This window comes from Rattus rattus, chromosome 1 (genome assembly GCF_011064425.1).
Source record: "Rattus rattus isolate New Zealand chromosome 1, Rrattus_CSIRO_v1, whole genome shotgun sequence".
NCBI lineage: Eukaryota > Metazoa > Chordata > Mammalia > Rodentia > Muridae > Rattus > Rattus rattus.
In genome coordinates this window covers 253,083,452-253,111,427 of record NC_046154.1, presented here as the reverse complement: position 1 = coordinate 253,111,427, position 27,976 = coordinate 253,083,452, and the positions used below count along the sequence as shown (strand labels likewise).

Here is a 27,976-nt window from a genome sequence, read left to right as displayed (position 1 = left end):
ATCCTGCCTGAGTCCCTCACTGTGTGACTGTAGTCCAGTCACTTAGCTTCTCTGGGCCTCTGTTGTAAGGTGGGATCGGTGAGCATGTCTGTTTCTGAGAACAAAGGAGATGAGCTTTGTAAAGTAGTCGCTGTGATGACCCCCACCCACCAAAGGCTCCATGGATGTCAACGATCTACTTACCACTGCCCTACTCTGCAAAGCCAGAGAACTTTTTAAAGAAAACTAGGGCGGCTTGTATTGGTAAAGGAGCCGTGGGCAAGCCTGGGCTATGGAATGTGGGTGAGCCTCACACCCAACAGGCGCTCCTGTCCCATAAACCGATGCAGGTCAAACAGCCCTCCACCCTCTCAAGGGGATGTGGGGGGTCACATGACATCAGGACTTCTCGCTCGTTTTGTAACCTGGCCACATCCTCTTATTTCTCAGTCTTGTTCTGGCCCCCCTGAGGTGGAAACAGCCATCCTCTGTTGTGTCCAGATGAAGGAGAGTGTACAAGTGACTTTAGATGCTGCTGTGGTCAGGTGGAAGAGGCTGTGGGGAAGGGCCATAGGGCAGTGATTGCAGGGCCCAGTTGTGTGTGGGGAAGGAGTCCCTGAGATGCTGTGGGGGAAGGGGGTGGTCGCCCCAGCTCCCTATGCTGGGCTGCTCTGGGAAGACAGCTGGAGCCAGCGCTGCTCCTCTGAACCCTGAGGAAGGTTCCAGTAGTACTTTATTTGTTTTCATACTCCTACAGAATATGTCTCTCATCAGGGGGTAAAGGTTGACCAGTTTGATGTAAATCTAGACAGCCAGGGCCAGCCCTGTCTCCTCTGCAAAAGCAGCAGGCAGTGTTTCTGAGGCAAAGGGGAGAGACTTCTCCCCACTCCCTGTACCCTTCTCCTGTTCCCTGTCTCATCTTTGGCCCTTGCTGAGGTGAATGGAAGCCCTGGGCTGCAGTATGCTGTCAGAGTTCAAGACAGGCGGGCCACCTCTCTTTTTACGACTATTCATTTGGCTTCCTTTTTGCTGAGACAGGATCTCGTGTAGCCCAGCCTGGACTTGAACTTATGGTATATGGGGATCTGCCTTGAACTCCTGAGCCTCTTGACTTCACCTCTAGAGTGCTGGGATTACAGGCATGTGCCGAGCACTGCAGGTTTGCATCTGTTAATTTGGTAGGAATTCCTTGGCCCGAGAAACTCGTGCTGGATTGCCCCGTCACTGCACAAATGGGAAGCAGGTGTGGGGAGATGGAACAGTTCCAAGCTGGGGGTCTCCCCACCGCTTCTCCAGGGCCAGGCAGAAAGTGGGGTGAGCTTTTTTTGAGAAGAGCCTAGGTCAGCCCTGAAGCAAAAGGACAGTGAGCTAAGAGGCAGGCGCTGGCGGCAGCTGCCTTCCTAGAGGATGCTGGGACACTGCCTCCAAGCCTCAGCTTCCACATGAGATTAAGTGGATGGGATTCGGCCAGTGGCTTTCAGACTTCGTGGGGTTGTGTGGACAGCAGCAGAATTCCTTTTCTTCAGAGATCATGCAGGGGTCATGTTGCTCCAGCTGAAATGGGAGGCCAGGTCAGGGGGGGGCATGGAGTACCATGGAGCCCATCCCTACCCTGACAAGGTCCCTGGAGCCCTAGGAACGGCATGGGACCTCCTCACTGAGCTACACTCTCCATCTAGATGCAGTGAGTTAGCCTTAGGGACAGTAGCCAAGCTTCTTTCTAGGTCTTCTTCATCCTAGGGAGACAGCCTCTGGCTGTGTCAGGATTGTGACCTCCAGCACATGGAGTGACTTTAACTCCCCTAACCAACTTCCTTCTTGCTCTTCGGGCCTGGTCTCTCTGGTCGCCACTACTGGAATGGTCCACTCCAACCTCCCAATTAAGTCTTCTTGGCTCATTCTACACATATACACTTCTCTCCCAGGCAGTGACCAAGGGACAACTCCTGAAAACTCTTCCCTGACGATATGAGTTCCGTGGCACTGCTTGAGACAGCGTTGAGAGTCTGGGAGCAGATCATCCTACTCCCCTACGATCCCTAGAGAGCTGTGCTCCAAACTGACTTGGCCATTCATCCAGGGCCTGTTCTCATATGAGACAGGTATAACGGGGAATCATCACCGCTGGCACCCTGACAGCGGTGAGCACGCCAACCTCATAGTTGCAAGCTTGTGGACCTGCCCTTGGAGCAGAGCTCCCAGCCCACAGTGAGCCGAGCAGGTTCTTTGGGAAGGCATCTCACCAGCTAGAGGCCCGTCAGTGGCTCAGAATCTATCCATGCAGTGCCTCTGTTCCGAGGTCCTTCCACTCTCCGCTCTAGATGCCTGGAGAAGACGCACGGGGAAATCAGGTGCCCTGGGCCTTTACTCCTGGCTTCCTGCCTAGTCAGGGTGGAAGTTAGAGGGCAGTTCTGTGCTCTCAGTTTTATCTGGGAAGGTGACACGGTGATGGTCCCAGGAAGGGACCCTGGGGAATGCAGCATGTGTGGAGGCGTAGCTCACAGAAGCACATTCTATGGAGGGATGGTCTGTGAATGGGAGTGGTCTGTGTGGTGAACACAGTCTGTAAACGGCATGGTCTATAGAGGTGTAGCCTAGGTATGGGGGCGTGGTCGGTATTCAAACAGCATGACTTGTGTTAGGGTGTGGTCTGTGTGGGTGTGGTCTGTGTGGGTGTGGTCTGTGTGGGTGTGGTCTATAGGGAAGTAGTTTGTGGGGTGTGGCCTGTGGCGGTGTGGGCATGATCGGAGAAACCAAGTGAGGTCTGTATGGAGAAACACAGTATCTATGAAGAGCATGGGCCTCCTGTTCCCTCCCTCCCCTTCAGTCAACAGTCAATTGAGACTTCATCGAGCCCTGGGCTGGTCTGTTGTCACTCCACCCTATGCCAACCCCACCTTTGGATAGATCTCCATTCGGTGGCTTGGGGAAAAAGCCCTGCTCTGTCCCAGAGCAGAGACTCCGTAACAGAAGAGTCCACAAACACCAGAGCAAACACAGACCATGGACAGAGGGCAGCGGGCAAGCCGGACACTTGCCTTCCCCCGGGTTCCGTTTGCAGTCTGGGTGCCAAGAGCTCAGTCGGAACCCTGAGGGAATAAACAATAATGGGTGTCTTGTGGGGACTTTTTAAAAATATCCTGCCTGCAAATCACAGGCTCAGACCCAGCGCTGAGCCGTGCACCTAAAAGGGGCATTGGTAAGGCATAAGGGCTCCCCCCACAACCCCCTGTCTCCAGCCCTCACCTATGACAACACTCTTGCTTATCCTGGATCCAGTGGGCCCTGGGTAGCATCTTGGGTCACCCAAACATATACAGGGCCTGGCTGTGTCTGAGCATATGGTGCAGCTGCCCCTGCCCTGACACAGCAGGACAGGGCCCTGGTTGTTTCTGATGGCCATCAGCCAACCTGTGCATCCGCCTGCCCAGCAAGTCTCTCTTACCCACCTCATCCCGACCACATGCAACTGGAAATAGATGTCTGGCAGGGACACCCTGTGCCCGCTGGCGTTCTCCATCTGTGGAGTGAACAGTAGGCGTGGATTCTTAGTCTGGGGTCCTTCATCACCTCCCAAGTCGCCTCAACAAGGACGGGATTTTGCAGGCCATCTTGCTGCCATGACCTCTGGTCTGTCTGCTAGCTGCCCAGCAGTCAGACACCAGCAGAAGCATTTAGGACCAGCCACTGGTTCTTCCACTCAGCTCCATTAGGAGGAAGCCAGGCTCCCCAGATAGAAACAGGGGTCCTAAGAAGTCCTACCTGCCACGGCTGACCTTACCTTTCTTGCCTAAGCTCTCCGCAAACTATAAGTTAAGCCCCAAGCTCCCCCTTGTCCCTGCTTGGAAGCGCCTCTCCCCCAACACACGCACGCTGCACCCCCTACCTTCGTCCTTGCTGGCCCAGGTATTCTAGCCTCCCCTCTTCCCTAGCCTCCCCGCAGAGTGCCTAGCTGCCAGTACACACCCCAACCCTGCATATAGCCACCCCACCCCCAAGAATTAGACTGTGTTGCTAGTGTGTTTACTTATCCATCCTCCACACGTGGGATAATTATACGGAAACTCCTAGACAAATCAGGCACAAAGTTGGAAAACACTTGTTCTGGTCACCCTGCTCTAAGGTCACTGCCAGACTTGTCTGGGCATAGACCTAACTTCATATGGTTATAAGCACTGCATTGATATTTATATGCTGCCTCCCCACACCAATATAAGACCCTTCCTCAACACTGATACATGATTGTGTAGCCAAGAAGAGGAATCAAGTCAGGCTCAGGATGTGGGAGCGGTAGCCAGTGACCCTCTGGTTAGGACAGCAATGTGCCTAGAAGGTATAGCTTGTAATATGGCAAAATCCTCTCTGCCCATGTTGGCTCCCTGCAGGCCAAGTCTGCCAGTCAGCTAGTTTTGGACTTAATTAGTGAGCATCTGCATGGGGATGACTCCCAATATGGCGCCCTCTGTGTAATCAATGCTGGGGGTGGACTGTCCAGTGGTTTTCCAGTGGACAATTGTCAGCCTGCTCAGGAGTGTCAGGTCCTCAGGTGTAGGGTAGAAAGGGAAAAAGAGTGAGGTTCCTTCGGTTGGTTTGTTTGTTTGTTTTGTTTTGTTTTTTTCAAGACAGGGTTTCTCTGTGTAGCCCCAGTTTTCCTGGAACTCACTCTGTAGACCAGGCTGGTCTCAGAGGCAGAGATGGCCTAAGTGAGTGCCTCCTGAGTGCTGGGATTAAAGGCATGCGCCGCCACCACCCTGCTAAGAGGGGATATTTTAAGAGATGGCAACAGTACCCACCAGTATAGCCGCAGGAAGCTCAGGTAGGTTGGGGAGTAGACTCGGGGTAGACAGCAGTAAGCCCGAGGAGACAGGGGCATCAAACAGTGCAGGGCCAGAATCTGCACATGTACGCCAGGAGTGGGGGTGCAGGAACATCAGAACCTTGCTACTGACCACACACCGGGTGCACCACAGACTCACAGAACCTGCTTCTGTAGTGCCCCTCTCCTTCCTTCTCTCTCCCCCTTCCCCCTCTCTCTGTCATACACACACACACACACACACACACACACACACACACACACACACACACACACACGAGACATTCACAACATCCCACCACCAAAGGTGCCTTTGCCCTCATTGGCCCCAAGCTATCTCAGAGAGAGAGGCTCACAAGCTCTGGGTCAGTCTGTCTGGCCCTATCTCCTCTCACAGTATGTTCCTGGGAGGCCTCTGAAGCCCCTCTGTGGTGTGTTAGTAGAGCTCTTCATCCCTGAGATGAGATGACCAACAGCTCCTGGCTTCGGAGGGATCAGTTCATGGTCCCCAACTGTCCTGGCTCTGCCTGCTGCCCTCTCACATGTGTTTACTAATGAGACGAAGCCAGCACTTGGTCTTGGTGGTCACCAAATGTCCCATCCCTAAACTGACTGTAAGGGGTGCTGACTGTGAGAAAGAGTCTACTCATGTATGCAAGCATGGTGTGGGACATGCATGGGGCAGGAGGCTGAGTGGTGTGACAAGTCTCTCACAGAGAGATGGGGTGGGGCTGGGCAAGTGGAAGGAGCTGGAAAGAAGTTTCAATCCTTAGCAGTCAGGTGAAGTTTTGGGCAGTTAGAGACAGGAAGATCCCTGGGAACCCCGTTTTGGGGGTTGAATGACCGTTTCACAGGGGTTGCATCTCAGATATTCACCTTATGATTCATAACAGTAGCAAAATTACAGGTATGTAGTAACAATGGAATAATTTTATGACTGGGGGATCACCAAACATGAGGAGCTGTATTAAAGGGTCGCAGTGTTAGGAAGGTTGAGAACCACTACCCTGGGTCTTTCTGGTCAACAAGCCAAACCAGGTGGCCATCTCCAGGTTTAGTGAAAGACCCTGTCTTAAGAATAAGGTTGAGAGGGGTCGGGGATTTAGCTCAATGGTAGAGCACTTGCCTAGCAAGCGCAAGGCCCTGGGTTCAGTCCCCAGCTCCGAAAAAAAAAAAAAAAAAAAAAAAGAATAAGGTTGAGAAAGACACCGGTGTCGACATATGGCACCCACAAGCGTGAGCCCATGTGTATTCCCACCTATACACACATGTGTACGTACACAGACAAAGACAACCCTGAGCCCCACAGCACTCTGCCCTGCCTGCCCTGCCCTGTGCCCCAGAGCTTAAGGAGGCGAGGCCTGGAGATTCCCAATTGAGATGGTTGTATGCCTGAAAAACCAATCAGTGTCCTGGGCTGACGTCAGGCAGGATGGGCTAGCTGGAGGGCCTGTGTCAGTTCACGTCAGTGGGGGTGTCAGGGCAACTCTACTCCAAGATTCTCTGGAAGGAAGAGTTAGGCTTCTTGCAGGCACACCACAGAGGTCATTGCTCCCCGCTGAGCCCTTGCAGGCCTGTCCCTCAGGTCCAGCCAGACCCTGAGCTCCCCTCTCCTCCCAGAGTTCTGTTTCCATGTCTCCTCTGTGTGGCTGCCCTCCCTCCCCCGCCAGCCTTCCATTCTTACCCTCATCAAAAGAAATTTTTAAAAACTCGAGTGCCTCCCACAGATGTCCGGCCGGGGTCACATTCACAGCTGTCTGTGCTGTGTGGGGCCCATGAGGAGGAAAGTTCTGTTCCTGCCCCTGCTCTGTTACCCACGTGCAGACTATGGGCAGGCTGCTGGCTGGGGAGCTTCCTGGAACAGGAGTGTTTACCCCACTGAGGCAGAGTCCCATCTCACCCCTACTGCGCTGAGAGTTTACTGTGGAGAGTTGATCTTCCCATAGATGAGGATTCGCTTTCATTGGCAGCTTGACATAATCTAGAAGGACCCAGGAAGAGTCTCCGTGAGAGAGCCTCTAGAAGCAGGTTGGTATGTGGACTTGTCTATGGGGGACTTCTTGGTTATATTAATTGATGTGGGAAGACCAGCCCAAGTGTGGGCAGGACCATCCTCTGGAATAAAAGAGAAGATGAACATGTATCCATACAGACATTCCCTGTGCTCTCAACCGTGGGTGTGATGTGGCCAGCCCTGTCAAGCCTCTGCTGCTACAATGCCCCCACTGTGATCGACTGTAACCCAGAACCATGAGTGGAAAAAACACCCTTTGGACCCAAGGTTGCTTGTGGGCCAGGTGTTTATCACAGCAAACTGGGCAGGAAACTAAGACACCATAGCTATGGCCAGACTGGAGTTGGCAAGCAGGAGCCTGTTTGTGGGCAGCTTTGGAGGCTCTAGGAAGTAGGTAACATGGTCTCTTTAATGGGGGGGTGAAGGCAGGGATGTGGGTCTGAGCAAGCGAGGGTAGCCAGCTATCCCACAGGGAGAGGTGAGAGATTGATTGGTGCTTGGGGATTGTGCTGTCACCGGGACCAGATGTGGGGATGGGAAGGTGGTATTGAGATTGACAGCCAGGTGTCTGGGCCAAGTGACTGAGTTGGTGGCTCCGTGGTGAGACAGACGCTAGGGGCCTTTTGGGCTGTTTGACTCTGCCCTTCTGTGAGAGGTGATGTTAGGAGACTGCCCTGGGCTCTGGTAGGTCAGGTGTGTCTGCTGGACATTCAAAGACAGGCAGCACACCAGCCAGCGTACAAGCTCAGAGGGTGGTAGAGGAAGTGCCTAGCTCTGAGGGCAGAGACGCTGCTACGGGGCGTGGTCAGAGCAGAATGTACCAGGGAAAGCCTGGAGCCTCAGCTACCTGTTCTCGGCTCTGGGTGGAGCTTCCGTGTTTCAGCGGTCCGGCCTCGGTAAAGGAGGGTGGATGGAGCGGGAATTCGCAGCTTTCGGACCACTTCACACAGCTGTGCACACCACTAAGCCACACTGCATTAGGTTCTACAGCCCAGTGTTTTACGAAAAGAGCAGAAGGATCTGAATAGAGAGTCCTCTAAAGGGGATACGCAAATGGCCGCGGGGCATTCCGGAAGAACTGTTTAAAGTTATTAGTGGTCAGGGAAGTGTGACTAGAAGCCAGCAGACACCAGGTCACACCCACTAGAGTGACCCTTCAAACAGAAAATAACAGGGGCTGACTGTGTGGGTGTGGAGAACCGGAAGCCTCACACTTTGCTGGTGACGATGAAGAGTGATGGAGCCCAACAGAAAACTGTTGAGTAACATCTCGAAAAGTGAGATACAGGGGTACAGGAGAGATAGCTCAGTGGCTAAGACACTGGCGGCTCTTTCAGAGGACCTGAGCTTGATTCTTAGCACCCACCTCAGGTAGTTCACGACCACTTACAATCCAGAGAATCCAATATCATGGCAGATACGTAGACGTGGAACTATTACTCAGTCATAAAAAGGAAGGAAGCCTCTAATACAAATCACAACGGGGGAAGCCTCAAAACGTGATGCCGTGTAAAAGAAGCCATACCCAAAGGATAATATATTATTATAATTATTATGTCTTATAAATATATTATAGTTATTATAACATTGATAATATATGATTCTATCGATGTGAAATGTCTGGACTAGGTAAACATGTAGAGACAGAGACCTGAGGTTCTGGGGCCCTAGGACTCATTGTGAAGGATCACATCCATACTGTTTGGAGGGAAGGTCACCATCTAGAATTAGTAGTGATAGTTTTGCATGACAAGGTGAGTATGCTAAAAGTGTCCACGGTACACACCAGAGTGTGACGTGCATCTCCATTCTAAAAGCAACTATAAAAATGGGAGATCAGAAGGCTGCCCCCCACACTGCGAGCAGACCACACGCACAGTTCCACCCCTGGTTCTGGTCAGTTTTAAAGACAACCGTAAGCTAGTGTCTCCCCCCCCCCACCCTCCCAGCCCCAGAGCAGTCCTGGGAGGTGGATGGCCCGAAGCTGGGTCAGGAGGGAAGCAGTGTAAGGAACCCCTCCGCTCAGAGACCAGAAGGCCAGGCAGGCTTCTCACGTGGCTCATGTTATTTTTCTGATCTGAAGGGACTTGGCTGTCCAGTATGCCATGCCTGCAATCCCCGGAGATTCCAGACACTTACTACATCTTTGTCTGCCACTGCTCACATTTATTGGTGGGCATGTGGGCCTGGTCAGGTGCTGGGGGCTTGGGCTCTGTGCTTTCTTTCACGCTCCCTTCCCTTCCAACAGTTCAGGACCATTATGGCCCCTGCTTTACGGGGGATGGAACCCCGACCTCACATGGCTTAGCAGCTTGAGGTCAGAACAGTCACACACTGACTAGTACCCCATCTGGTGTGGCCTGTGGGAAAAGATTCAGACCCCATAGGCAGTGGTCACAGGGTCACAGGCAGTTCTGAGGGGAAGGAGCCCCAAGTCTGAGCTAGGCAGCAAACCTTAGCCACAGAGAGCCCTGGGGGAGATTAGCTGCTGGGCTCAGAAAGCAGGGCATCCTGAGAGAGCAGTACCTGGATACAGGTAGCCCCAGGAGAGCCTGGCCTTCCTGGGCTGGCTTGGGGTTTTCATTTAACAGTGGACTTGCTGGTCTAGAGAGCTGAACTCCACACAGGCCTCATCTCTCAGCCCTGAGTTTAGACTTGGGCTCCAGCCCTGGAGGCTGCACACTGCTGACCGGCAGAGGGCCCAGGAGAAGGCTTCAGATGACACCCAGAACAGTAAGTAGATAGGGTCCACCGTGACCTGCTTATCCCTCCTGCCTGCCAAGCCAGAGTTCTTGACAATTCGGGAGTGTTCTGGCTCTGTCAGAATTCAGCCCCCAGATCTCTAAGACCCATGTGTATTTTACCCGAAGTCGAATCCATCTGGTTCTCGTTTATTTACACTTAACTCTTCAAATGCAATTTTGCAAGAGTCATCCGATAGCCAAGAGGCATTTCTGCCTCAGCTGCCCTTCAGAAGGGAGCAGGGAAGGGGAGGGAAGGGGAGGGAAGGGGAGGGAGCACACTGCTTCTGCCAGAGCCAGGTGGCAAGGCTCAGTGGTGGAGCTTGAGTCTGACTGGCCAATGAGCCTGAGCTTTGGTTCCCACCCACAGGACGCTGGAGCCCGTGCAAGGCCTGACACACAGAGGATTCTGGGCAGCCACAGAAATATGGGTGGGGTCCACTCAAAACACAGAGTCTCTGTGTCAAGTTGTGAGTGTTCATGGGGAAACACAAAGCAACTGAAAGAGGATCAAGGAGTAATTTTCTGTTATAAATAACTGCAGACTTGAGTCCCTCATCCAAAAGACAACAAACAGCCTTACCTGGGGCCAAGCAGCGGCCCTTGGTAGCAAACCACAGACCTTTTTGCCGTCGCCCTCAAGAAGCCTACGGCTTGGCCTCAGAGACCCTTCCTGTGAGGAGACTAACCACAGTGAGTGGGCCCCAGCCCTGAAATGACCCCTCAGGACTAGTGGGGACTAGAGAGTGAGGGTAGTGTCCACAGAGCAAAGTCTGGCAGGAGTCACAGCTAAAGGCAGCCTGCTCCAATGTCAGCGCCAGACCTTGCCTGTACTGGACAGTGAGGGACCCGGAGACACTGTTGGGCTCCATCATGGATGCCATGTTCTGTCAAAGCTGGGGTCCTCGGTGGCCACACCCTTGATGTTTACATCCATGGGAGCTTACGTGTGAGACACAGAATGTGTATGTGTGGGGGGGGTGTCACTGAGGTCTAAGATGGGCTGTGCCGTAGGAGCTGAGGACACAGGTGGCCTAAGTGTGGAAGACAAGTGAATAGTAGCCCTGGTGACTGTTGGGGTGGGAGACAAGAGAAACTTTGGGAAACAGGGTGCTTCTTGGGCTTGCTGGCAAGGTGAGGTTCAGATCAGACTGAGATGCGTGAGGTCTGCTATGACCTTGGGTGTTCACTCCTTCTTAGGCTACAGCATGCCCACCTGCCATTGGTCACTGCCTTTGACTGAAGGAACAACTAGCAAATAGTATTCTTATTGAGGGTTCCCTTGCAAGAGGGACCCAAGCTTCCTCTTTATTTGCTGTCTGTCACCTCAGCTAGCCAGGGGAGTTGAGACTTCATTCAAAGATGCACTATCTGTTAAAGGAGGGAACCTGTTCACCCTGCAGAAGGTACAGGTTGGTCCTGATATCCCTGGACAAGCTGGGGCTTCAGAATAAGCTGTTTGCTCTATGGTCTTCAGCCACGGTCTCCTCCAGAGCCTCCTAGAATCTCAGCTTAGTTTCAGTGCCTAGGTTAGTTTAGTTTCCCTGCCTTCTAGGAAGCCCCACTGTGGTTATAAAGGAAGATAATAGGAGTAAGACATCCCCATGCCCACCCTAGAAGTTACAGGATCCCAGAGCCTGGGTTGAAGAGAGCCCCTCAAGGTCTCACTATACATAGGTTCAGTCCTGCCGAGGTCTTAAGGGTTAGTGACATCCAGTTTGTCAAGCTACTTCTTCAAGAGTATCATTCTGCTGGCTGGATTCAGCAGAGCTGGTATTGTCTGAAAGCCTTGCAGGGTCAAGGGTCACAAAGTAGTCTGAGCTCAGCCCAAGATACACCTCCATGCCCACAGCTTAACTTTCCCAGCACACAGCACCTAGCCAGTCACTATCCTTGGGGGTTTCCCGAACTCTCCTGCCACTGCAGTGCTCAGAGTCCCTTCCCTCTCTGCCAGTCCTCTAGCTTCAGGTCACATATCTCCCTGTCCTGAAAGCCAAGAGTTCACATCACCTCCTCCAGGAAGCTTCCCATCCCTGTGTCCTGGTCTAAAATCCCAAGTTTCATTCATCTCAGTCAGCGCTTCGTGTCTGTGCATGCAGAAGGACAAGGGCTTGGGTCTTGAGGAGGTGAACCCATCCCTGGAGAAGGATATGTGTATATGAGTGGGGTACATTCCGATACTGGGAGTAACGGGCTCCTGGAGCATGGCATGGAGAGTTGGGCAAAGTCCCTCCAGATTCCTGGTGATCCAAGACAGTACTCTACAGCAGCAGCTAGCCTCTTTCTGAAAGTGAGCTGTAATATCACCCCCAGCAAGCCCTCCCTAGACTGTCAGGTATGGTCTCCTGCCCTGCCAGCCCCTGACCTGCCTCTTTGCCCCGACCAGGTTATGAAAGAGATAAAGGCCTATCCCCTACTTAAGGAAGGTGTGGCACAGCTGGAACTATGGTCTAAACAAAGAGAAGTAGAGAGGTAAAGATCTGGGAAGCTGGAAGAAAGTACTAAAACAGAGAGGGGGGAGAGGAAGAAAAAGAAAGAGAGGAGGAAGGGGGAACTGCCTTCTGCCCCATGAACCCCTGACTAGGTTGTATTCACTGACAGGAGAGTACTCTGCCTCCCTGGGGCTTTGAGAAAGTCTCTTTTTTCTCTGTTCTCTTCTGAGAGTCAGAGATGATAAGGACCAGACCCGGTGCTGGGGCTTAGGGGACGGAGGCTGTGTTGGGGGAGGGACTCCTGGGTGGATCTAGTGAGCGTTGTCTGAGCTAGGACTGGAGCTAGCATTGGGTATCCTTCTATGTAATGACAAGGCATCATGTTGCCTCTGACTGGGGGCCAGTGAGAAGGGGAACTCCCCACAGGACCAGACACACAGTCCATCAGTGAGGACAATCGTGATTCCATAGACAGAGGAAAAAGCCTGCCTGAACCCTAGTACTCCAAAGAGCTTCTTCCTAGTGGACAGTCTGCAGTCCTGGCACTTCCTGGAGACAAGGCCCAGCATTACCCTGTGCCAAGGGAAAGGCAGAGCAGATCTCAGGGAACCCAGTGCCTGCTGTGGACTCCCTTCTGACTGTGAAGGCACTTCTGGAGAAGTAGCATGCACCCTGTGCTGGGTCATGGTGTTCTGATTAACTCCAAGGGACAGCCAAGGACTTGTGTCTCTGTGGTGCTCTGCCAGGTGAACCCTATCTGTCCTGGGTGGAAGGCAGACTTCCCCTGATCCCAACTACACCAGCTGATCAGTCTCCAGCTCCCAGGAATTCTGTCAAAAAACTTGAGATGTAAAGTGTCTATGGAAGAGGTCATGAGTGTTGTCTCAGTCTGTAGAGAGACTCAGGGTCCCCAGGACTTTCTATCCTACTAGAGGAGGATGTGGGACCCTGTTTGGACACTGTGGAGAAGGGTGTGGAGGGACAGCTCTCTCTTCCCGCCTGCTTAATCTTGGGGTTTTATCATTTGGGAGCAAGGGAAAGACATGTTTACATGGCTTCGCATTTGTTTCAAATTATTCATCAGTGTTGGCGAGTCATTGTTCCCAGCTAGTATAAACAGCCCTGTCCCAAAAGCACAGCCACCCTGCCAGATCACTGAGGGCCTGTGGATGCCTTATGTCAACTGCCTTGGTTCCTTGCTTTCGGTGAGGTGCAAAGCTGGGCCAGGCCAGATGACTGCAGATGGGGGATCCAGGCCAAGGCAGCATTTCGGCCCAGGAAGTCAGCACTGGAGGGTCCGTATCTGCTTTGTTTGACTTGCAGTGGAGACTTTGCTTAGACCGGAGAGGCCAAGAGTCTCAGAGTCAGGAGAAGCAGGCAGTAATAAATGACAGAGGACTTGGCTATACCCCAAGGTCAGGGCTCATGGGCAGCTATGTGCTAAGGCCCAGGCACAGGTGCCCATCCCACCCCCAACCCCTCCCCAAGGCTGTTGAGCCAGAGATAGGACTCACCATGGAAACAGTGACTCTCCCATTTGCACTATTCGTGGACTGTGTCTTATAAGTCTTAGAGCATGCGTTTAAGTTGATCCCAGACTCAAGCTCAGGAGGGAGCAGGTTCTTCCTAACTAGTCTGAATGCATCTGTGGTACAGCCAGCCTAGCAAGGTGGCCACAGGCTCTTGCTCTGGTGTTCTGCCTTCACTGTCACTGATTCACTGTGTGGGTCACCCAGGTCACTTGAGCTCCCTGAGTGTCAGAGTCCTATGAATGAAGTGCAGTTAGTAACACATCCCATGAGCTTCTGAGGCTCTAGTGAGGCCCCTTGATCCACAGTAAATCCCAGGAGCTTCCTATTGCTCAGGTGATCCTACAGTGCCCCGTGCAGAGCCACAGTCTGGAGGCAGAGACCCCTCCTGCAGCACGAAGGAGAGGTGGCAACTCCGTGCTCTTTGGAGTCCCTAAGGTGCCAGTTGGGATGGGCCAGCAGGGAGCCATCAACAAGACCCTGGAGAAGGCTATTCAGAGAACTAATAATGCCTGTCCCCTCTCCCTGGCCTCCCAGGTCAGCCTCTGATCCTGCTGCTCCTCTCAGCAAGAGCCACCTTTACATGTGGGCTGGAAACTTTGGTGGCTTTTAGAGCTGAGAGCTCTGTCCCCCTCCTCTGACAGCCACACGGCTGACATTTGAGCTTGCCAGAGAGTAATGATGCTCCACGCTGTGGGCCTCAAAGGCAGCCGAGGTCTCCTGGGTGGTTAAGTGGTCTGCAGTCCTCCAGCCTAAATAGGACCCAGCTGACAGCGCTGCAGAGCCAAGCTGTCCCCAGTTCAGCACAGGTCATCGCCTGCCTCTACCTTCCCACATCCTTTTGGTCTCAATGGCAGAAGATGTTTGTGTTAAGAAGTGTAGGAAATTTTCAGCGCCAAAGTGTATGTGTACATGTGCATGAAAAGGAAGTGTGTGTGTGTGTGTGTATGCATGTGTGTGTATGTGAATGTGTATGTGTGCATACATGCATGTGTGTGTGCATATGTACATGTATGCGTGCATGTGTGCATGCATGCATGTGCGTGTGCGTGTGCATGTGCATGTGTTGGAGGCTAGAGATTGGCTGGACACAGCCAGTAGCTCCACATACGTATTGCTTTGTGGTTTTATGTATTTGTCTATTGGAATGACAATACAGCCATGGGACATTAAGGTTTAAGAAGCCCTTCTTTCATTAAACAAACCGACAGAGTAGGGGCTTATGACTCTGGTAATTGAAACATGCTGTTCTGCTCGGGACCAGAGCTCCATAAAGGCCCTCTCAGCCAGGCACACCCTCTGTGCCTGCAGCCTCTGGTCAGAAGTGAGTGTGGGCCCTGAGCCGGTGCCTCCCGCTGAGTGGGAAAGCCCTCTTGGCTGCCTTCCCCGGCAGGCCTGGCAGCCAGGGGTCAGGGGCTTTTCATATCTTCCCCCACCCTCCAAGCTTTTGAAATCAATCTGCCAAGCTGAGACCTTCAGGGTGGTGCAGGCTGCCCTGGCCTCCAGCCTCCCTCTCAGGGCTCCAGGGTCTTGTGCTGCCAGCTGTAAGTCTGAGGTGGGTTGAAAAAACAAGGAACGGTAAGAGCTCTGGCTAGCCAAGTTTCGCATGGTGGGAATACACTTCAGTCTGCACTGTCATCCGGAGGACAGGCGTCTACGCAGTAGTGTTAGAGGAAAGGCCAGGTTTGGGAGTCAATCCGAGGGGTCTAAAGTCAGTTCTTGCCACTTTCCATGTAGCCTTGCCCACAGGATTCAGATTCCTCGTCTGTAAAATAACTCATATCTGAGTCTGATAGTGTTCTTGCGGGACGAGCGTTAACCTGGGAAAGATGCTTAGAACTATGTTAGGCACAGAGAGAGCAGCCACAGCCACCTAGCCCTTGTAACTGACTACTTCTGCGGTTTGATTGTGAGGGAATACCATGCCTATGGAGTACTATGAAATACCCCTGGTGTACCACCATGCAGCATCTCCGTAGCATGGTGCTATGGGATGCCCCTGTTCGGTGCCGTCATAGCCTGGTGCCCCATGCAGTATCTCTATTGTATGGCACTACGCGGTGGAAACCCTTCATTAACTGATGGAGATAGTGATTGTATCTGCGACCCACCAGCTCTAGATGTGACATCTCTTCTCCCCTTCTCTCCCTCTTCCTGAAGATGTAGATGAGTGCCAAGACAACAACGGTGGCTGCCAGCAGATCTGTGTCAATGCCATGGGCAGCTATGAGTGCCAGTGCCACAGCGGCTTTTTTCTCAGTGACAACCAACACACCTGCATACACCGCTCCAACGGTAAGTACAGCCTGTGTTGGCCAGGCGTGCCTTCCATCCCTGTGGAAGCACGCAGCGCTCTATCTATGTACAGATTCCAGGGACCTAAAGATAGGGTGGGGGTTTCGGTGGTGACCTCAGTGGCTATTTTCTGTTACCAATGTCGGTTCTTTGTAAAAAACCTTTCTGGGGCCTTCCCTCTGCCAACTGTTGGAATTTCCCGTGTTTGTATGTGGTGGGTCCATACATGGTAGATATGACCAAAGATGGCTTCCTCTTTGTTGGAGATTGGCTATAGCCATTAAGGCGAGGACCCCATGTTCTCTAGAACTCTTCAAAAGAGGCTGGTGTTACCTTAGGTCTCCATGAGTTTCTAGCAGCATGTTCCAAGCCTGCTGAGGGACCTCGGCATTGAGAGGCTGCTGCCCACGGAGACCAGATGAGTTAGGGAGACTGAGCAGGCTGAAGCTGGCTGGGCTGGGGATGGAGCTAGTTACGAGCCAAGCTTAGCAGGTAAACGTTCTTGGTGCCGGGTCACTGATGGTCCGATGTTGAAGTTCGTCCAAGTTTGACAGCAGGGCTGCGAGGTGGGGCAGAACTGGTCAAAAGGCAACATACATATGGAATCTGGGCCAAGTAAACAGCAAAAGGATCATCAGTTGCTAAGCAAGCTCCCGGTCCCAAGGCAGAACTGTGGACCACTGCAGAGAGGCCTGGTGGGATGGTACGGAGAACCGAGGCGTCTGGGGCCAGGCTGTCCTAAATAGTCAAGGCTGGAGCCGTGAGGAAGTTAGAAAGAACAGCCCACCATCCCTCCTCCAGGACGGAGCTTTGACAAGGAAGAGGGAAGCTGGAGGTTTGAGAGTGAAAGGCAGCAGATCCCAGGTGTGAACCCAGAGCCTCCAGCCCTCTCTCAGGCTACTCTCTCCAGCAGGCCCCGAGCCTTCGCTTCCTCATTCACAGGACAGGGGACATGGATTCGGGTTAGCAGGGTGTCTGAAGCTAGAAGGAAAACCTGGTGTGACCTGTTGGCTACCAGAGGTTGAGAAGTGGAATGCTGGGACATCGTGTGTGGTTTCTGCTAGAAAATGTTTCCTGAGAAAATAAAAGGCCAAAAAAGATTTTTTTTTAAATATGTTGGGGCAGAAAACCAGAAATATTCTAGTAGATTCTTAGATCTTCTGGGTTTGTTTTGGCATTTTTCTTGTAGACACGTCTGATGCCATTAGAGTGTCCTCTGAAGGACATTAAAGCCAAACTTGCTGTTTCTTGGATGTCTGCTCCAGACACCAGAGCCACCACACAGGTGGCCTCAGGCAAACACCTTGCTCCCGATAAGCTCCTAGCTGCAGTGACACGGGGCAGAACGGTCCAAGATGGGTGCAGGTAATGTAAACAAGGCCCTGAGTCCACAAGGACCAGAAGAAGCAGGTTCGTGAGACAGTACAGGAGATGCTTGTGATGAGCCCGGGGTCCTGCCTACGATGAGGAATCTCTCAGAGCAGCTTTGGAGCTTCTCCTCTACCAGCAAGTGCATGCATTCAGTTCCTAGCTTTGGAGACAGCCTCAGGTAGGCTGTGGCGAAGTTAAGCCTCTAATATGAGAGAGGACAGATGGCTGGGTGCAAGAGGGCCACTGCGCCTGGCCCTTCAGCTTCTCGGCATCTGCTGGGCTGAGACGTCACAGGTTTCTATCTCAGCTGCAGGAGATGGGCTGCGGGCTAGGGAGAGCAGAGAATTGCTGTCAGGGCACAGGCCTGAACACCACCACAGACCGGTCATTGCAAGCTGGGTGTGACTCCTCTGAGGAGGGAGGAGGCAAGGTCAGGGGAGCAGATGTGCTCTCTGTAACATTGCTCAGGGGACAAGACTCCTTGGAGAGGAAGCAGGTGGTGGGAGTGACCGGCATTGAAGGCCTCCACTGAAGGCCTCCGTGTGGAAGCAAGGTTGTACTAAGGTCAAAGGTCAAAGCATGAGAACAAGCCCTATGGACGTCTGAAGCAGTTCACCAGGCAGGGGGTGACTGTAGATGGTTTGTAGGAGAGCTTGGGGACTCTAGAGACTGAAGTGAAAGAATTGTGTACTTCCTGGTATTGGCTATAGCCTTGGACACATAGCCCTTCCCACCGCAAAGCTTCCTTGGATTTTTACAAAACTAGGAATGCGGATTTGGCCAAAATATAAGAGTAGCACTTCAACCCCCAGCTACGTTGACTAGCATGTGACCAAAAGAAGGTCCCTTTTCTTATTGGGAATTTTAAGTGGAATCTCTGGATTTTCTAAAATCTGGTCCGTGAAGCCATTCCAAAAGCTCATGCGGAGCTTTTTGAAGTCATTTTGCAGGGCAAGCAGGGGCACCATCCAGGCTTCCAAGCCAGAGGGTTACACAGAGGGGACAAGGTGAGCGAGGGACATGTGTTAACTGTACACAGTGCCTGGGAGAAGACAGGACACGGGGTGCTGGGTAGGCAGGTCACCTACCTCATAAGTAGGTACAGTCTGTGTTTGTAGTGAGGGCCGACTATGTCATCAGCCATGGCGGAGAGGCTCACAGCTCAAAATCAGAGCCTGCCTGAAGTGCTAGGTTGGAGCTCCTTGCCTCCCTGCATGACCTCTGATTCCTTGGCTCCTGGGAAGGCAGATGGATCCAGAGGGGTTGGCAAATTAGATTCCTCATGTTACCTGACTGGCTAATTTCCCTCCGGATCTCTGGACTCCCTCTACCCACCCACCCAAAGCACAGACTGGTTTTGATTAGATCTACGAGAGGGGTAGGCCAAGGTCAGTCTGGGCTCCTGGCCCAGAAACAAGGCCACACAGCTCAGCCCTTCTGAGTAGCCTGGCTTCCCAGGCGCCAGCATAAACCCTAGCCTGAGGCTCATGGATCAGACCCAGGCTGGATTGGGAGTGTTAGGTTCTTGGCTTCAGATCCCCAGGGGCCTCTGCTGTCACTTCTGCCTCTTTAGGTCCTTTGGCTATTTAAAAAAAAAAAAGAAAAAGAAAAGTCTGTTAGCCCTCAGGGAAAGTACTTTAAAGCATCCAAGTGTAAAATCTGCCCAGGAGGGGGTGGGAGGTGACATGTAGACAGCATGTAGACAGTTAATTCCTTCTGGTGGGGGGAACTCTGGCATGGCTTGACTTGACATGGGGCAACAGCTCAGGCTGTGCTGGATGGGAGGGGACACTGGGACTTTTGGAATCTGGCTAGTCTTTCTGCTTAACACTTCCTGGTGCTGGCTTTGATTCCCTGACAGCCCACACACCCCTCTGCTCAGTTTCTGGTCCACGTGCCAACAATGCCTCCTCTGGCTCTAGCCCAAGGGCTACTCCAGACTCGGCCCAGCCTCTGCTGCTCTAGGCCAACTCTATACTTGGCCTAACACCTGGCCACACACCTGCCCTAACACCCGGCCACACACCTGCCCTAACACCTGGCCACACACCTGCCCTAACACCTGGCCACACACCTGGCCACACACCTGCCCTAACACCTGGCCACACACCTGCCCTAACGCCTTGGACTTTCTACCTCTCCTACTCCTGGCCTTCCTATCCTTAAAGTATGTCATGTTCATGCGCCAAGAAGATATGGTCTCCTGGGTGACCTTCCCTTCTTCTCAGGGGAGAGGTTGTTCCTTCAGTCTAACCAATACTGGCTGGATCTGGAAGAGCCTCTGAAGGCCACAGACACAGCTGTGTGAAGAAAGGCTCTCATCTCCCCATTTACTGATTCAATTCCTTGTTCAAAAGCCTGGTGCCTTCAGATCTTAGGTTGGAGGCCTTGTGATTTTTTTTCTTCAAGATTCACTGTGAATCCCTCTATGACTTTAAGCTAAGACAAACGCCTTGGAGGTTCTGAAGTGTTGCTTTTCTCAGGGGTGCCAATGGAGCCATTATAGCCACAATCATGTCATGGAGTACATTAGTGTAGTCATGAGCATCATCAGTCTGACCACCCCTAGTGGCCAATGGGCTATGTACCTCAAGGCTGTGCTTAGAGCCTCACTAGAGACCTGCCGTGGGCCAGCCTTGGCAGAGACCGGAGGCAACACAGTGTAAGGAAACATCACCTTGTTTCCATAAATATAGGAAGCAACACAGGCTCATGGGGGTGGGGGGGGTGTCTCAGGAGCTGTGTGTAGCCAAACCTAGCTCCAGGGCCACCCTTTTATTTGGTTTATGATGGCTCTCTGCTGTGTTCTCCAGATCTGCCTCAAACTCACAGACTCCAATGACAGGCTAGCCTCAGCCTCCAGATTAGCTGGCAACACAGTTGTGCCCTAGGATACCTGGCTCCCAAGGACCTTTAGAGCTCTTATTTCTCCATGCTTGTGACAGGGTGTGCAGTTCCTTGCATCGAGAGAGTTATTAGGGACAGGGACACTATTCGCCACAACTCTCAGTTCCAGGGCGAACTCGAGCCTTTGGAAGGGACAAAGCAGGAGGAGAGGAAAGACAAGGAAAGCAGGTATGAACAGGGCTGGGTTGCCCTGGTAGTGGTGGGTGGGGTGGGCAGCCTTTGTTGGTGCATCCTCAGGTCATTGCTGTGAATATGGAGGCAGTGCAGTCTGTGCTGGGCATGGGTAGACAGGTAGATTCAGAGAGTTATACCTGCAGATCCTGTCTAGCCAGAGGGGCCGGGGGGACGCAGGGGACCACACCACAGACCAGCCAGCTGTACCTTGCTCTCCCTGGGATCTACACCAGACTCAGTCACAGGTCAGACTATATTGTGGACCCATGACCATGGAGCTGACCTAAAAGCATTCTAAATCTGGCTGAGGGCCTTCTGCACATGTGCAAGTGAATGCGGAGGAAGGACCCTAGTATCCTCCCTCCATGGCACTCCCCTAGGACTCAGGGCCACATGTCCACAAACTTCAAGACTTGTCATATTGGCACTTTAGAAGATCTTTCCATTTGATGAGTTTGTGGGGCTGGGCATATGATGCTGCACTCGTGACTTGCGTGCTCACTGAGTGCTACTAAGAGCTTCCCTGTTTACATCTGCATCCTCGCATGGAACCATTTCCAGTTTGGACACTGGAGAGTCGGGAAACTTGCACGGGTTTGCCAGTGTCACTGAGAGAATCTGCCAGTCAGGGCATGGGTCTCCTGACTCCCGCCTGATGCGGAGAGTGGGCAATGAGAAGCTTCCGGGAGTCCATTGCAATGGCTGGCCCGGGTCGATAGGACTCAGGAGTCCAGGATTAGCAGACACGCCTTGCCACCTGATACTACCCACAGATACAGGTGCCCACTGTGCCTCCCACAAACTATCTCAAAACCCTTCCCTCCCCCTTGACCCGAGCTGACCTGCCTCAATTCCCATACCGTTGTTACCACGAACTGTTATACAGACAGCTGCCCCTACCAGAGACTGAGAATATGTGTTGCTATTTGTCCCCAAGCTGAGTGTCTCCAGACCCCTGGGCATCAAGTGAACGTGTGTCCTTTGATGCTTCTACTGCTGGCTGTCACATGCCACTGATCTGTGACAGGTCTGGCTCTAAGGGTCAGAAGCCACTTCGGTCACGTAGGAGACCAGGTCAGAGGCTGAGTGGCTCTCAGATTGTTTAGAAGGTGCCATAGCTCCAGATTTGCCGTTTACCGTGCTCATGGTTTCTGGATACTATTGTGTCTCTGAGGGTCCGGTTGTGTGAGGAATGACCTTGGGTTAAACTATACTTGGCTAGTGTACTTATTAAGCCACCCCGGAAGCATTTGGGGATTAGTTTATTTTATCTGGAACTTGGAAGAGTAAATGCCCACCGGTGTAACTGAGGACCAAATAATAGAAATATTAATGACTTTTTGTCTCGAAATAATTCCAGATTCACAAAAGCTGAAAACAACAAACAAGAAGAAAACAAAGGTCTTAAAGAGAGGCCTGAATGTGCCGTTCATCCAGTTTTCCCCAAAGGCAGCATCACAGGTCACTGGACAATAATCCCAAGCCAGAAAGTCAACAGTGACCCAGGGTGTATGTGTGGTTTTGTGCCTTTTGGTTGGGCATAAATTCACATCAACACCATGGTCCAGGATTTGCCTTTGGGGCCAGTGAGATAGCTCAGCAAGTAAAGGTTCCCACCACCATGTCTGGTGACCTGAGAGACTCCTGGGACAAACACGATGGATGGAGGAGATTCCCTGCAAGTTGGCCTTTGACCTCCACATATATGTTGTGGCACATGTATATACACACCTGCATGCATGTAATAAAAGAATAATTTACACTTAAGAACAACTGTACTCTCTGCCTGGCACTGATGGGCCTGAAGGATGACTCAGAAGGACTCTTGCCTTAATATGCAAGTGCTTTCCTGAGAGTGAAAGGAATCTCTCTTAGTAATTGTAGCAGAAGAGTAGATATCCACTGTGTCATCCAGGGAACCTGAGACTTACGGTCTCCAGTGATGCGTCGCTGACCCTCAGCCTTGGGATGGTACTGCCAGTGTCGAGTCCTTGAGCCTTATGACATGGACACTAGCCACTACCATGACACGGAGTCACGAAAATTCCAGGTCCCAGGCTCCTGGCTCTTTGGAGTAGTAACAAGACTAGAACCCAGGGGATCTGAGTTCAAATCCTTACTACCTCCTAGGCTTCCCCATCATGTTTAAAGGAACCATAGCCACCCCCTCTTTTGGGGAAGAAGCAATGGGGATCCAAAGAGAGGAATAACTTCTCTACCCAACATGTTAGCAGCTGACGTTGGGGCTGTGGTACCCAGATGTGTGCAGGCCTGGGTGTGGTATGCTGTGTGACTGGCACATGCCCAAAGGAATTGATCTGAGAGACTAGTAGGCCTGTCAAACTGAGGGTACCAAGGTTAGGCTGGGGCTGGGAACCTGTGGAGCAAGGGCTGGCGAAGCCGCTGAGAGCTGGCAGCTAACTAGGAAAAATATGCCGTCACACATGGACTGAGGGCCAGCAGGACATGGTAGGATTCTGCAGGGGTTAGGAAGAAGATGGGGGAGAACAGGAGTTTGTGATGGTAAAGAGATAACAGGGGTTAGCAGGGTCATCTGGCCATAGACCAACAGCCTGGAAAACAACTGTGGGTGAAGAAAACGCTTAGAACTCCTGACCAGCGTGTCACACAGGTTTCTTGTCATTTTTCTGGAAGAGTGTCAAGAAGGGTCCTCAGATACCACCATCCTCCGGTGCCGTCTGATTGAAGGGATCAGAGCCTGGCAAAGTGGGTACCGGTGTCTACCCTGCTGTGTGCACCATGCAGCCTCACTAGAGGGGCTTGTTCTCACCCCAGCCTAGGCCTTTGAGTTGCTCCAAGCCTCACCTCGGCCATGAGCCCATTGCCTCCCTTCCCCCAGAGCCATTCACTCCCTTCCTCCCTGTTGGGTCCAGCAGCAGCAGCTCCATCGTCCAGCCTGTCCCCTCACCATTCCCATGTTCTTTAACATCTAAGAGGTTAACATGTTCTTTAACATCCCTACTGAAGGTTTCACGGCCTATAGGAGAGGGTGACCCCAGGAGCCTAAAGCCACTCTCCAAACTGCCAGAAGCAAGAGAGACAAGAAATTGAGTTTGACAGGAGTTTGGATTTTTACTCACTCGGTCTTGAGAAGTGGATGTAGGAACCACAGTTGATCACAAGGCTGTTAGCCATCTTGGGTAGGACATGGAGATGAGGCAAGTGGGGAGTTGGGCCACACTCCCAGCCATGCCATAGGTACATGAGTGTGGAAAAGGATGGCTTGGGGGAAGGTGGCAGGCAGGTAGTTGAGAGGAAGTAGGTGGCCAAGGGGAAGATGAAAGGGAAGTGACTGGGGAGGGGGTGTAACAGGGTGCCTGACAGGGAGGTGACAGGAAGATAGCTGAGGGGAAGGTGACAGAAAAAGCATGGCAGTGGGTGGTGAAAAGGAACATGACAGGAAGATGGCTGAGAGGAAGGGGACAGGAAGATGGCTGAGGGAAGGTGACAGAAAAAGCATGGCAGGGGGTGGTGAAGAGGAACATGACAGGAAGATGGCTGAGGGGAAGGTGACAGGAAGATGGCTGAGGGGAAGGTGACAGGAAGATGGCTGAGGGGAAGGTGACAGGAAGATGGCTGAGGGGAAGGTGACAGGAAGATGGCTGAGGGGAAGGTGACAGGAAGATGGCTGAGGGGAAGGTGACAGGAAGATGGCTGAGGGGAAGGTGACAGGAAGATGACTGAGGGGAACATGACAGGAAGATGGCTGAGGAAGTGACAGAAGGAGTCTGAGGAGGAGATGGCAGAATGGCTGAGGAGAAAGTGACAAGGTGACTAATGGGGAAAATGACAAAAAAAAAATGGCCAACAGGAGAGAAGACAAAAGAGACAAGACCATGGCTGACAGGAAAGTGACAGACATTGTGGAGACATGGCAGGATAGCTGAGAAAGTGACAGGAGACTAGTGAGAGGAGGTGACAATACAAGAGGAGAAAGTGACAAGATGATGTCTGAGGGAAATGTGACAATGTTTAAGAGGAAGATAACAGGTTAGTGTCTGAAGGGAAGTTGGTAGAGGAAAGGCTGAGGGAGAGTAACGGAAAGGTGGCTGAGGGAATGTGACAGAAAGGCTGAGGAAGAGGTGTCAGGTGGGTGACTGACTGACTAGGAAGTGTCAGGATACTGACATGGAAGGTAAAGGGAGAGTAGCCGAAGAGAGCGTGTGAGGATGTCTGAGGCAGGTGTGAGACAGTTCTCTGCAGAGAACCTGTCTACCTCAGGTTTACACTTCGGACTGTCCTGTTACTCAGTCACATAGGTGCTGAATATTTCAGTGGCGGGTATCTCGGAACAAGGCAAAGCTTTGTTCTTGTACAGCCTAGAAACTTGGGAGTCAGTGGGACTGAGAGAAAAGTCAGTCTAATTCTTTTTCCCAGATATGGTCCATCCTTATATGTGATGGCCAATTTCTACATTTTTAGAAGCTGAAAATGCCAAGTCCTGCTCGGAATCTGACTTGGTGTGTGATTAACGTTCATCGAGAATGGCTCATACAGAGCCCCTCCCCTCCCTCTCCTGAGTGGCTGACACAACCCAGCCTCTGCTGGGGTCTGAAAGGATCTGAATAAAGGCAGGGGCGCGGGGGAAGATTACCCACTCATTTGCTCACTCAGTCTGTCATAGTAAAGAAGATCGTGTGTTGTTCTGATCCCTCCACGTTATAATCCCCCAGGAGTAGCTCTGTTCTATTGTTCTGAAAGCTATGAAATTAAAGGACTAGGCTCCAGAACATTCCATATCCGGTGAGGATTTCTATACTACACAGATGGTGCCTCTTTCCATGTTCAAATGTAACAAAAGGCAGGGGGTAAAGGGTCTGTACCTGTTTTAAGGTTATCTCACCCCTGAGACCCACCAGTCCGATCATTCATAAAGGCTCCACTTTCTATACCGTTGCACTAGGGGCTCTGTTCTAGCATGAATTTGAAAGGGACTCACACGCTTCCTACATGCTGGGATTAGGAATGAAACATTTCCTTCCAACCAATAATCATTAGACTCCTGAAGCATGGAAGCAAGGCCCTGCCTGGCATACCTACCTGAGTTGTCCACGGTCAGGGCAGTGGGAAAAGCCAAGCTCGCCTGCTTCCGGGAACTGAGCCCACTGCCCAAGCCCACAGTGGAGTCGGGCCTGGCCAGCGGCTGTTTAGCAGAGGCCACCTGAGGGGGTTGGAATATAGGAGTTTGGGTTAGGAATTGCCACGGGCAGCCTCTGAGCTAATACCCAGCACTCCAGGGTCCTCCTGCTGCCTTCCCCTAAGGCTGGCCCTTCCTTCTCCCTCTTTGTCCTTATCTCAGCCTCTCTGGCTTTCACTTGCCCTTGTCCTGAAGGCTGACTGGATACCGATCCTCTCCAACCCTGCAGCAGCCGTAGGAGCCCTTGCAAAACCTACCCCAGTCCCTTAACCTTTACAGTGGCTTTGCACTGGGGATTACCCTGGTGCTCACAGCCACCCTGTGAGGTGCCTCAGCTAAGCGTTGCCATGGCTCCTGAGGGAACATGACTCCCCTTTCTGTGCCATACTATGTGGGGGCACTTAGAGGTGGGAAAGGCTGGGTTTCTGGTACCGTAGCCAACTCTTCCTCACTTCCAGATTCTGATAAACAAGCCCACAGACAGAGCCGGTCTGTCCCACATGGGAGTTCCCAGCCAAGCCATGGCGTAGCATCCTGTGAGTGTGTACAGCTAGCGGGCTCTCGTGGGTTTCCCAGATACGGTGTTCACATCTCGGGAAGCAAGCCAGGCCTGCGTTCCAGGAGTCCCACTGTAGCTCCTGCAGGGCCAGGGTCATCCCTGCTCTGTTTTAAGGCCTTCTAACCCTGGCTACGGGAGCTGGGACGGGCTACGTAGGGTTGCAGTCTCCTTGAACTTTCTCATCTGCTACAGACCAGGTGGGCGGAGGATGGACATCCCTGCCACTTAGCACGGAGATTTATGGCGCTACTGGAAGAGGCCTGGGCTGGTCCTGTGCGGTCTGGAATGGCCCTCAAGGCGGAGACAATAAATCCATCCCATTATTTTTTATGAGCCTCCCACCCCATAAACAACTCCTTTGGCTGGTGAGCAGGCTTCACGTACTTCTCCTGGCCTGGCCTCAAGCTGGTGCCAAGGGCACCACGGGGCTGACTTCTCAACGCCGGCAGGGGATCTTTCCAAAAGGCTGTAGGCCTTTGGGGTCCTGAGGAACGGGTGGTGAAGGGTGGAAGGTGAGCCAAGGTTCAGAGGGTTCCAAGACAGAGACAGGACACCTGGCCTGGGTCCCTTCTCAGCAGGAAGCCCTCGAGCCTTGGTGTCTTGCTGAGAAATTAAAGCACACGTCGGAGTTGCTCGTGCAGAAGAGAGCGAGGTTGTGCGCACAGGTTGCGTCCCTCGGGAAGTGCCCATCTCTGGGCTCCACCGCACCATGTCACCAGCATTGCATACAGCCATGAGCATCACAGCTGAGCATGACTGGATTTTGACGGCTCCTGAGTATAACCTGAGTATTGGGTATGTAGGTTTGAGTATTAGGTACTAGCAGAGACTGGCTCTAAAACCCAAGTCTGACAGCTCAACCATATGCCTGAACAAACAGGTGGACCGAAGGGCATGCAGCCTAGGCCCCTGAGACACAGAGAACCCCGGTGTTGCCATGCGTGCTGCCCTCTACCTGGGCCAGGGCTGCCAGCTGCTGAGCTCTGGCAGCTGCTGCCAGCTCTCCCTGAGCCTCCATGCACCCAATCTGCGACCTTGTCAGCCCTCACTTGACCTTCCCCCAGCTCCCCACAGGGTCCTAACTTGGATCTCCACAACCTGTCCTTGTCACAGAGCAGCCCCCGCACTGTCCTGCCACTCCGTGTCCCTGTCTCCTCACACTGCTCCCTCTGTCTGGAGCTCCCTGTCTAGTCCGACCATTGCTCCCTTGAGAACCTTTTCAGATGTCTGGGCTGTGTGCGGCTTTGATTTATAAAGTGCTTTCCCATTCGTTGGGCTGAACAGAGCACAGCCTAGAGAGGCCACGCAGGGACCCCCAACATTTACTTCCCATGGGTCTCTGGTTCAGTCAGGACTTATACCCGTGCCCTCGGCCACGAGGTCAGCTGAATTCCACCCCTCCCCCATCAGATCCCTCCAGCAGGGTCTTCCCTGCTTCGTCTGTCAGGAGCACAACAGCCTGTCTACCTTTCTCATGAAAGCTGGCTTCTTCAGGAGGCACCACGGGGCTACAACTCAGACCCTGATTCTTACCGCACCCATCAAACCTGCCCCATCCATTCCACCCAGCCCAGCCCACCTCTGCATCTACACCCATATTCAGTAAGCAAAACCTTTAGATTAGACTAAATGGTAGGAGTGGCCTGTGGTTTGAACTGTGGGCTACAGGGAGGCTCTCCAAGCCTCTGAGGCCTGCTGTCCTCTCAGGGGTTGTTAGATCACAGCTGCCCTGTAAAAAAGGAGGTCACAGACAGTGACATGGGATCCTTCCGCATCAGGTCTGAGGCCAACTAAGGGGTGACATGGGACAACCTGTCCATGTGACTTCCTTCAGAGATTTGGTAGGAAGGGTTAAAATCAAGGAGTTACCACAGTAGACTTACTATTTTACATGTAAATATGATCCATACCACTTCTGTCTGAAATCCAGTCTAACTGGGTGTGCCCTGGGGCTGTTTGCTGGAGGGGGTGAGTGTGGCCCGCTGGACTGAAGGCTAGCTC

At 52.5% G+C, this 27,976-nt stretch overlaps 1 protein-coding gene across 1 annotated transcript in view; it reads left to right on the top strand.

Annotated features, from left to right (window-relative positions):
• Positions 1 to 27,976, top strand: part of Scube1 (signal peptide, CUB domain and EGF like domain containing 1) — a 117,522-nt gene that overhangs the window by 31,602 nt on the left and 57,944 nt on the right. The window contains 1 exon segment of the mRNA XM_032918762.1: positions 15,672 to 15,806. Coding sequence (XP_032774653.1) covers positions 15,672 to 15,806 — 135 coding nt within the window.